Source organism: Rhodamnia argentea, chromosome 10, assembly GCF_020921035.1.
Source record: "Rhodamnia argentea isolate NSW1041297 chromosome 10, ASM2092103v1, whole genome shotgun sequence".
In the NCBI taxonomy this organism is placed as follows: Eukaryota; Viridiplantae; Streptophyta; class Magnoliopsida; order Myrtales; family Myrtaceae; genus Rhodamnia; species Rhodamnia argentea.
Window position 1 is genome coordinate 4067108 of NC_063159.1, and position 11468 is coordinate 4078575.

Consider the following 11468-nt stretch of genomic DNA (forward strand, 5'->3'; position numbering starts at 1 on the left):
TGGATATATTGTGCATACGACATACGACACGATGGTGATACGTGACGAAGATGAAATCTTCTAAAGCTTAGATGTAAATGGAATCGAATGCATATCGTACTAATTGAGCCGTGATCGATCAATTAAATAAGTGAAACGATTTTGATGGAAAACTCACGGAACGATCTATAAATCATGTAAAATTAATAGCACCTCAATTATTAATTATAATATGGGTCTAGAAAATTATTAGGTAATATTTTATCCCATTTTGGGTGACGTTTTTGAAGTATATAAGAAAGGCTGACGAGAAGCATAACGCCTCGTTCGTGCACACGTGCGAAGCCTCCATCTTCGCACAGATTTCCCGCTCCTTCCTTCAATGCCGCCACTGTAAATCCAAGTTCAAAACGGTGCTCGAACGGAAACCCTTCCACAGTGCTAAGCACGGAGCTCCCCACTCCTCCTCCTCCCGCGCAGCCGCCGCCGCCGTCTTCCATCAGTAATGAAAGCGATTCGCAAGTCCAGAAAGCCCGATTCGTCTCCCAAGGTACGGTCAAGACGACGCGGAGGAACGCCCATTTCCCCATCTTTTTGCAGTTCGGTCTCTCCGATCGTACGTTTCCCGGGATCGATTTTGAGCTAGTGGTGTCGGTGGTTGATAGTTGTTCTTTGAATGCGGCGATTGCAGCTGCTTCTGCGACAGATTGTCGGATTGACCGCGAGGAACGCGAATGGGCTTGCGGGGATCGCGTCTGCTAGGAGCTGCGTCTATGTGGCGGGTTGCGTGGTCGTGGTCTATGACGTGGTGTCCGGCACGCAGTCGCACCTCTTGGTCTCTCATCGAACGCCCAGACCTCTGAGCTGCGTCGCGGTTTCGCACGATGGCCGGTTCATTGCGGCTGGAGAGGTATTAAACGTCCATTTTGCTTGCGGTTCTTTTTTTTTTTTTTTTTTCAGTCTGTTTTCCTCCTCCCCTTGAGGTTTGACTGCTAGGAAGTGCAAATTTGGGGTCAGAATATTCAAGTTGTCTGATGATTTTTTACTTTTGTTGGCTTATATGGTCATTGCATTGGGAAGGTCAACTGTTATGAATGTGTAATTACGAATGTTAGATGCTGCAATGCGACTTCGTTGAGGTTAAGTTGAAAAATAAGTATGGCAAAGAAGTGTTGGACTTGATTCTGCTGGAGCACTTTCTTGCTTCTTTTACTCTAGTGAAGTAGGGGGAGGCCAGAGAAAAAGGAGATAATTTCTGTGAACTCATTACACCTGTAAAATTCAAGTATGTGTGCATGGGTTTACAGAAAGTTGGTATGCCTCACATGCTTCCTCAAGTCAGGATTGACAATGTTAGCCACCATATTTTGTCTAACACGAAACAGAGTGAGGAACATGTGCACACTTATTTGAATTCCGAAAGTGCTACTGTAACATGTGGCCTCATGTTCTCTCTAATGTAACGCAACCGGCTAGGTCTGACGTAGCTTTGGCAGTAATTTGATCGTCTATACTTCTTGGCACCTACACCATGCATCTCATGTGGTTTTGCAGTCAGGGAGTCAACCTTCAGTGCTGTTGTGGGACTACGCAAATATGTCACTTGTATCTGAAATGAAAGGTCATTTTCATGGAGTTGCATGCATTGCTTTCTCTCCTGATGGTTAGTGTTGAAAACATCATTTGACAACGACTCAATACGGTGCTTGATATGTTTAATTGTGACAAGATTTCCTTGCTTTAAATTAGGGAAGCATCTCGTCTCAGTTGGAGGTTATATCTATTTCTGGGACTGGCAGAGTGGAAGATTGGCAACAAAGGTTAAAGCTAGTTCATCTTGTTCTGCCATTGCATCTGTTACCTTTTCCTCGGACACAAAGTATATCCTGACGGCTGGAAATAAGCATTTGAAGTTGTGGTCAGTTGCTTTGTCTTCCCGAACTCGCTTTAATGGTGAGGCAGAGACACAAGTGCTGCAGGGAAAGCCTCTTAATCTTGGTCTTCAGAGAGGACAGTCATTTGTATCAGTAACATCCCCCATTTGGACCAATCAGCAACCAGCCAACGATAGATTTCTTATCTATGCATTGACTGAAGCAGGTCTGAATGGCAACTTGATCAATTGTACCTGTTGATTATATTCAATATTTGTCTGAATTATTGATTACATCTTCTTCCACTCATCAACTCTCAGGTGTATTATGCCTTATTCGTTCTGGTTCCCTGAGAAATTCGGTGGATTTGAAGGTATTGTGGGTGTTCAATGTGATTATTATTTGCAGGAGAACTGAGCAAGCTGATTATACCTTCATAGTGGAAACCTAAAAAATAAATCTATTCGGTGTCCTATCTGCAAAGATTCAAATACTACAGGCCATAGCCTGTAATTAATTATAAGCTCAAAGCAGCAAGCATGGAGATATAGATGCAGAGTAATAACTAGTTTTGGATGAATGCCTAGCTGTGGGCCTTCCAATGTGGTCCTCTTGCACTGCAATTGTTACTGATCGTTTCATATGTTTCATTCTCAGGTTAAAAGAGCTTTTGCGTTGTCTGCATCAGACAGGCTAATTGCCTGTGGATGCAGCAATGGATTAGTACAACTGGTTTCCATGGAGACCCTAGTATATGCTGGGACATTATCATACTCAATGTCCCAAAAATACCATGTTGAGATGAAGAATTACGATACTGAACCCAGCCAAAAGGATTGTAAAGTCACAGAAGCACTTCCAGATGCAGTTGCTTGTCAGTTCTCAACGTCTGAAAAGCTTGGTAAATATTAAGCATTGTATATCCACAGATTTTCTAATGTAATTACCCATGTCCACCCAGAATAATGATGGAATTTTTTTAGTGGTTGTCTATGGAGATCACAGCATCTATATATGGGATTTTGATGACACCAATAAGGTTAGCCTTGCACCTTAACTCGAAGTCCATTATGTCCATTATGCATTTCAGTTTTTGTGCTGTTGTTTTTATGTCAGTTGACTCTTATAAAAACTTCATCAAGTGAAGCAATGCTCTCTCCTGTTGCAGGCTTCCAGGTGCTGTGTGATTGTTTCACATTCTGCATGTATATGGGATATCAAGAATCTTCGCTGTGAAAACGAGCATGATCCTACTCTTGCATGTGTTGCTAGAGGCTGCTCTGGTGGAGTTTCTTTTGCAACATGCTCAGCTGATGGTACTATTAGGTTATGGGATTTCCTGTTGGAACCTAATTTACCAAAAGATGCTGCAAGACGCAATTCTTTAGTTTCACATTTAGGTAAATTATCCCCCCTTGTGCATGCACACTTAAGCTTTTACTGAACCTCAGCTCCATGCTTATCTATCCAAACTAGCTAAAGTTTCTACCTACCATGCTCTTATCTTATTCTGTTTTGCTGTAGCAAGTGCTGGAATTTTTGTGCGTGATACCATCGAGCCGGGCATTAGTGCTCATGGATTTCGGTCAATGACGGTCAGTTCAGATGGGCAGTACCTGGCTGCTGGTGATTGTGATGGAAATATTCATATCTATAATTTATATAGTTTTGAATACACATGTCTTAAGGTAAACTGAGGATGCTCATCATGAATTTAGGGTTAAGGTAGAATGATATACACAGAGAAGCATTGCATGCCCAAACATCATGCTTACACATTGAAATTTCTTCTTTGGCAGGGCGCTCACGATGCGGAAGTCCTTTCTTTATGCTTTAGCTCATTAGGTAAGAAGAGTAGCATTTCCACAGGAGTCAAAGACAACAACTACTTTCTTGCTTCAGGGGGACGTGATCGGGTTATCCACCTTTATGATGTCAAAAGGTTTATGCCAACTTTGGTGCTTGTTAACTTGGCTTTTGTAATATCATTGTTTGTGAACCTTCTTTTATTCAGGAATTTCGACCATCTTGAACGCATTGACGACCATTCAGCTGCTGTGACATCAGTCAAGCTCATTAGTGATAGTGGCAAGCTATTAAGCTGCAGTGCCGATAGGTAGGTCAGCAGGTTATATTAAAATAAGAGAACAGGATCATTAATTGATTTTTTTTTCATACCATGCCCTGTATAATGCTGACTCCTTTTGGTTTTTATGTGTTGATCCTATACTTCATTTTGAATGACTCTAATTTGTCAATCACACTGTTACTTAAAAAAAAATGATGAGTTTTACTAAAATTTATTGTTTTGTGCGGCCTGATGTGAAAAATACTGTAGAAATTTTTTTGTGTTCCTTGTGCTCTGTTGTTACAACTTTCTTTGCCATTACATGCACTTATATAGGAAACACGATTCTCCCTTTTACCACAGGTTGCTGGTATTCCGCGATATTGTAGTAGCAGATGGAAGTTATAAGATTTCATATGGTCATCGCCAGATGGCATCTAATGGAACTGTTTATGATATGGCTCTAGATCGATCTGAGGAGGTTGCCGTCACTGTCGGACAGGTACTGTAACATTTTAAAATTTCCACTTAAATTTGCCTTGGAAGGGTAGCTGTATTTTGCATCATCATCTTCTGGCTTCACTACTTTGAACTGTAGATCTTTTTTATACAGTATCTGAATTCCACAAACAAAGTTTTCTTTTTCTGTTCATGACTTCCAATGACGGCGAACTTGTATTCGCTTGGCAGGATAGGAAGATAAATACATTTGATATAGCATCTGGGAAGCTTATAAGATCTTTCAAGCAAGATAGAGATGGTGGAGACCCTATCAAGGTGAGCTGCAAATGATTATAAAGGCGTTGTTTGCCATACAAGGTCTTATCGCTAGTACTAATTTCTGTTGCAGGTTTTCATGGATCCAAGCTGCAATTACCTGGTTTGTTCGTATTCTGACAAGTCGTTACGCATGTATGATTTCAATAGTGGGGAGATGGTTATTCAAGCTGCAGGTCATGGGGAAGTAGTAACTGGCATCATTTTCCTACCTGACTGCGAGCACATAATATCTGTGAGTTTACTGAATCCCATAAACTTGTGTACTCTTAAAGCAAATGATTTTGGCGAGTTTCTATTGAGCTAGCTTTCACAGCAAATGCATGCTTGGATCTCCTTAGTATGTTACAAAGCTGAGTGTTGTTTTGCATTAAGAAAACTACACCTAGTAGGTAATCATAACTACCATATTTCATGGCTCATATGGATCGTGTCCTCTATCTCAAATGATTACTGACCTGCATTATCATGAAGAAAAGATGCAATTGTTCCATGCAGTTATATGCTAAAGAAATATCAAAACAACTTTTTAGGGGGGCCTTTAGAAGCTGTTCCATTTCATCTGATTAATTGCTGAAGGCTTTCAAGTTGCCTTTGGGGCTGTTTTGTTTCTGCAGCAGCAGCTATATGCATGCTAAGACTAAAGAAAAAGTTGTCCACTCTTTTATCTTGAATATGTAGATATTGTTATCAGTCAGGAATGCTGTTAGAGCACTATCGTATAGAAAGAGGCACTGCTTAAATTGGATGTTACAGCTGGAAGAATACAATCCGCTTCCTTCAGCATTTGGAACTAAATACTCCATGTGGTGAAACTGTCTCTCTTCATTTTCTGTTAATTTTCTTGGTGTGGTCTACTTATTACGATGTATGACATGCTCAGACATCTGCAGAGGTATGCACGTGTGAGCTCCCAGAAAGATGAGATTAAGACGATCGAGTTGGTTTGTGCACGTTGCTCTTTTGTTTTTTTTCTTGGTTTAGTTGCACTAATCTATGTATTGTGCTTAGGTAGGTGGAGATGGGTGTATCTTTGTTTGGCAAGTACCCAGTGCCTTTTCCTGTAAGATGCTGCAGGGAATAAAAGCGAACTCTGACCCGCTAAGTCCAAGAAGCTTGGTCCCACCAACAGCTTTTCGTCATATTATATATTGTGACAAGGAAGGAAACCAGCTTAACACCGATTCTGAAGAGATGTGGCTCTGTACTTCCAAACAAGTTGGAGGCATAGGTGATCTTAGAGATAGTCCTAAAGGGAACTCAACTTTTAGTTTTAGCATTTCAAGACTACCAAAATGGGCGCGAGCGAAAGTATTGAGCTCTGGAAGTCCAAAGATTGCTCCATCTCAGGTAGCTTATGAACCAAAGTAATCTTTTATTCTAATTTGCAATGATAGAGATATGTCAGCCATCCTAATTGTCATGCCTGTCACACAGTTTTTGTTGCAATAAGTGGGAATTTCAGCCCATGCACTTTTAGTTGTAGCATGACGGCTAATTGTCGATGGTGAAGGAGGAATAATAAAATTCATTATTGAGCCCTTTGGTTACTTTCAGTCATGTTGTTTATTGCACTTCAAAAAATAAAATAACAATTTTGTATTTTCCTCTAAAAGGAAACAAAGGAAAAAGCTACAATGAGACTAAGCGATCATGACATGGCACTTCTTTTGATAGGTGGCTCGTTACTTGAACTTTCCATCATCTTTTCCATGGATAACAGGGTGATCTGATGGAAGTGTAGATTTAGTTGGCAAATTTAAAGTTGGGTACCTCGTGGAAAGTAGCGAAAAATTTTGTGAGAGAACAAAAAGTAAATTGCTCGTGCAGGTGTCCTTAGAAATACGAGTGCCAGAACAACTTGCGTGCATAATATCTTTATGAAGAAAAAAGTCTGTTATTATTGCGTTTCTTGTATTGAAAAAAACTGAATAATCACATCTAATCCCCTAACCAAGTAGCCTCAATTTATTTATTTATTTTGTAAATCCACTGATTGATGCTCCTCGTATATGAGCACATAATATCTCTCTTTGTTCTTGATTGTCAGGAGCCCGGTCTTGCATTCCAGGATATTCAAACTCCAAAAAAAAGTGACATTGGGGAGAGTTGGTCCTGTATCACAAATAAATCAGGAGGGGCACATTCTAGTGACTCCCCAAGCTCGACATTGTCACAAAAGAGAAACAGGTATTTGTTGCCCATACTATTTTACTATGTCTGTTTTTCTGTTAGTACTCATGCCCGCGTGTTTTATGATGCTTCAGAATGGACAGGCATTGGCACACTATTTATACTGTCTGCATGGACTTTCAAAATTCTCCTGAAGCATGGAAGCAGAAAGATGAAACGATTCCAGTTCTTGCTTTCTGTAAGGCCAGATTTGTTGCTTGTCATTTCTTGGAGTGTTTTTCCTGAATAATGAAATGTCGTAGCTCAGAGAACTTATTCAGAGTCCTTGACGAAACCAAGTTTGTTCTGTTGCCTGAACAGTGTTAGACATATCAATGGCGTTCTGATCAGCACAGAGCTACTTGCAACTAATCGTTAACGTTATTCCATTGCCAATTATAGCCTCCATTAGATAGGGCAAACACTCACTTTCTATTATGCCACTTTGAAGGTTTTATAGATGTCCATGACATACAATGTTTCAACGTTAGGTGATGCAATGCTTATGTACCTTCAAAATTCTTGGCATTGACATCTCTCAAATTCTTTGTCACATCAAACTAGAGATGTAGAAATGGACTGTGGCTCCCATCTTCTTCAAGGAACTCACGGACCGGAAGTTGTGAATATGCAGGTTGCCTAATCAATTGTCTTGGCTGTACTATTTTGGTTTTTTATTGAAAGATTTCATGGGACCATTGGCAATTGTTTTAAAAGCTTAAGCTGTTAGATGAAGACGTGGTTTATTATTTGAATATTCTAACACTCCCCCTCATGCTTAATCTGGTCTTTTGCCCCGATGCGAGCGTGGACATATTTAATTGGCGAGCCAAATGGGGCCTAGAAAGATTCGAACTTAGGACCTCTTGCTCTGGTACCGTGAATTGTGGGACCACTGCGGCTGTTCTAAAAACTTAAGTTGTTAGATGAAGGCATGGTTTATTAGTTAAATATTCTAACTTTTATGAAAGTAACTTTCATGGCTCATACATAATTCAGTCTTTTAATGGGTTATTCACAATGGATAATATATAGTTGGAGATCATATAGCTGCAGACAACTTCCATCACTCTTACATCATGCATTGCTTTTCTGCATTGGTTATGCAGCTTCAAAGCAACTTAGTACCCCAATTGCTAATTGCCACAGATTGCTACTCCATAAGAAACTTATTGACTGAGATCTTCTGCTAGCAGCAATACTGATCATATCAGATGAATGTTTCTCTTATCCATCATATTTCCATGCATTTTTCAGTCCAGGACATCGGAAAGCAACCAACAAGTAGTAAACTTCTAGCAGGATCCTGTGTACCGTTTTGTGAGGAGGATTCACTTCAGTGAGTTAATCTTGTCATTGACAAAGAAAACAAACTTCAATCTTGCACCTGCAATTATTATTTGGAATCCAAAAGTAAAGTCTGATGGATTAACGTTACATGAGATTACTTTGGGCAGGGCATTATATGATGAGTCAGAGCAGTCATACGATATGAAAATTGAAAATGAGGCACTGGAAGCTGCGAGTAGTTACACCTCCCAGAGTGAGAGTGAACACCGTGAATCATGTAACAGGGAAGCTGCTGATCATGCTTCAGAGCAGCCATTTTCAGACAGAACAGAAAAGGAGTTGCAGGAGAAAGGCAACAATTTTAACTGCTGTGAGGAGTACGAAGACAATACGTTGTTTGACCAGCACTTCGCTAGCTTATCAGCAACTTCAAAGGTTACCACTACATTCTCTACTCATTTTTTGGGTGAAGAACTTCATTGCTACTCTAGTATTGGAGATATGGTTTACTTTATTTTCTTTGAAAGACTGTCCTGTAGTCTCTGCAATGCACTATGTCCACTCATGCCCCTATTCAGCAACTAGTCTACCTCTTATGCCAGTTCATCTCTAATGACACTAAAAGTTGTGAGAAGTGTAGGTACTGGGCCATTTCACATTTGATTGTTTGATATGAAAGAAGGTTGTGTGTGTTCATCTCATGAACTTGCTCATAAACCTTGATCCTGGAGAATTTGGCCATTGTTGGAAATTCTACTTTCTGGTTTTTTCGCTCTCTGGCACAGACACAGCACAGCCTGTAATATTTTTTATGCTGGCTCCTGGGAAGCTATGTCATTTAGCCTAATGATATTCTATTAAGATTTGTTAAATTGTTGTGAACACAAAACAACTAAGTTGAACCTCGAATATAAGGGTTCGCTCCCACAAGGCACTGGCTTTAAAGAATTTTATATAACAATGTAGATAGAGGAAAGGCAACCATCAGCAAGGAGAAGATATTCTGCCCAATATGTTGTGCAGCGGAGGTATCTTGGAGAGTGGAAGAGCTTTGATTCTCTCTGTGAAGAATTAGACCATAAACAGCCATTCAATGTTGTGGAAGAAGCTAACCTTGATAGCAATGACATGTCGAAGTCAACTTGCAAGATGATGAAAGAACTGACTATTGGAGAACCTTGTGATCAGGTGTGTCCGTGTGATTTATGGCTTCCTATTTGATGGTAACCTTGATTTTAAATCTTGACTTTTATTGACTTGAAATTATAAAGAATGAAACTTATGCAATCTTTGGCTGGCCATATAAAGCACAACCAACAAATTAAGAAAAACCGTGAAAGATTAAGGACAAACAAAATTTAAGGATTACAAACTACTTAACTATTTTAGTTGACTGTTTCATTATTTAGTTAATTATGCCCAAACATAGGCTTAAGTTAATCATGGCGAATTAAATTTAAAATCGGTTTTTTATAGGCATAAGCCTTTTTTTGTGGATTAACGTCTATAAAACGGGCATAATGCTGACCTCTATTCGGTTTAGATTTGAGTCCCTCATTGGGAGATATGAGAAGAATCTCGGGTTATTGTAAAAATATTGTTAGGAGTTGGATGTACAAGGTTAGCTAACTAGGTGGAACTTTACTCTGTAGGGCATGCAGTTGGGGTTAGTCCTGCTTTCTTTTGGACAAATGAATTTTCGGTTATCACTAAAAGATGTTGGATGTCCATTCCGTTAAAATTTCATGATGACAGCAAAGGATAACATTACTAATTTGATATACTTATGGCAATTGCAGGCGATGAAGAGCGCAAGGAATATAATAATTTCATCTTCTTGCTTGCCTGGTGAACCAACAATAGTTGAGTCCGCAGAGGAAAGAAAGCAGAAGAAATCTCCTCATGACGAAAAAGGGGTGAAGGGAAAAATCAGTGAATGCAGCAAGGCATTACTCAATTTGGAGAGTGCTACGGACACTGTAACGCACTTAATTACTGATTTGACTTCCATGGCTTCTGAAGAAGAGCTTCTGAAGGGTTCTGGAGCAGGGTTATACAACCAGGCTGCAGAACTGCTTCCAACAATTGCACAAAAGGTCGACGCTCTTGCCAGAATATTGCGCTTGGGCGGCAACCTTTCAGTTGTCAGAAATTGAATGCAATACAAGGTACGAATTTTGTGTGTTTTATCAACTCGTTAGGCTAATGGCTGATTTAGAAGCAGACTTTCTTACCAACCTTTGGAAGACATGCACAATGTCTTGTAGAGAATTAACTAATTTCAACTCCTAGGTGGGTATGTTGCATCCTGATCAATATTGGCTGGCATGGAAGCTTCTTGCTGATGCAAGCTTAATCACCCTTGAGATACTTGTGAGTGGAGTCATTTTGGCTAAGAAGTGTATGAAACATGAAGACCTAAAGTCAGGGCTCAATATCTCACCTCTTGGTTTCTCTACCCCCAAAATAAACGGTCAGCACAATGGCTAGTTCAAAGCAATGATCAGGACCCAAGGCCGATTCGATTATCACAAAGAGGGCCCACATCATGGAGATGGAGTTGCAGAAGATGACATGTCAGATGACAAAAGTGCGGAATGAATCACTAGACGAAAAAAAACCTGATGGCTGGAGTAGTGAAAAAAATAAATTTACCATTTAGGAATTTGAGATTGTACAGAATAAAGCAGTCAGCTCAACAAAAGTAGGGAATTTTGAATCTTTTTCGGATCCGTACATTAGCAAATGCTTTCATTGATTCCCTTGCTTTCCAGTTGATCGAGCTTTAGTGTATCTCATCGATTTGGCATTATCATACCCAAGTCCTTTACGCCTGTCGCGAGAAGTAAGATGTCGCATTACTTCACCATTCCTCCGAGTTCTGGTCCAAATTGGCAATCAACTAAAACATCTTCCGTTTTCCTTTCCTGTCCAGGCCTTGGAAAAGAAAATCCGACGTGCTGTTGTCATTATACCTTGTAAATTGTCGTTAAATTCATGTAACTTGGTTCCTTTTGAGATCGTACCCACTTCGATCCCATACTTGCCATGCACCTTCATTAGCTATGATGATGCTGTTGTTGCATAGCCATGTGATATTCCAGTTACAGGATAGTGTCTCGTTAAGTATATGACACATCTCCTATTTGGCTCTGCTCTATCCTAAATGTGGATATGATTGGCGGCGCATAACTGGAATCAGAAACACGTTTACTTTTCACTAGTTCTGCTCTTCGGTCTATGAAAAGAGAAAAACAATCCATCTCGAAATTGAGTTTCGGATTCTCCTCGGACCCTGGAAGCACTCT

General features: G+C 40.0%; 1 protein-coding gene across 6 annotated transcripts; it reads left to right on the plus strand.

The window, feature by feature from the left end:
• The first annotated feature begins 324 nt into the window (after positions 1-324).
• LOC115745775 (mitogen-activated protein kinase-binding protein 1) lies at positions 325-11245 on the plus strand. 6 transcript variants are annotated; one of them, XM_048271173.1, is made up of 21 exons: positions 325-529; positions 671-889; positions 1534-1642; positions 1729-2079; positions 2174-2226; positions 2511-2754; positions 2837-2892; positions 3022-3253; positions 3378-3541; positions 3653-3969; positions 4285-4423; positions 4612-4698; positions 4772-4933; positions 5710-6048; positions 6749-6888; positions 6966-7069; positions 8128-8209; positions 8328-8595; positions 9127-9343; positions 9955-10328; positions 11096-11245. In XM_048271173.1, the coding sequence occupies exons 1-20, from the start codon at positions 485-487 to the stop codon at positions 10314-10316; spliced, it is 3690 nt and encodes a 1229-aa protein (XP_048127130.1). In that variant the 5' UTR covers positions 325-484; the 3' UTR covers positions 10317-10328; positions 11096-11245. The 6 variants fall into 6 exon arrangements, with proteins under 6 accessions (XP_048127130.1, XP_048127131.1, XP_030537220.1 ...); XM_048271174.1 differs by lacking the exon at positions 11096-11245 and having other exon boundaries at positions 3653-3795; positions 3868-3969; positions 9955-10916; XM_030681360.1 differs by lacking the exon at positions 11096-11245 and having other exon boundaries at positions 9127-9348; positions 9960-10916.
• The last annotated feature ends 223 nt before the right edge of the window (positions 11246-11468 follow it).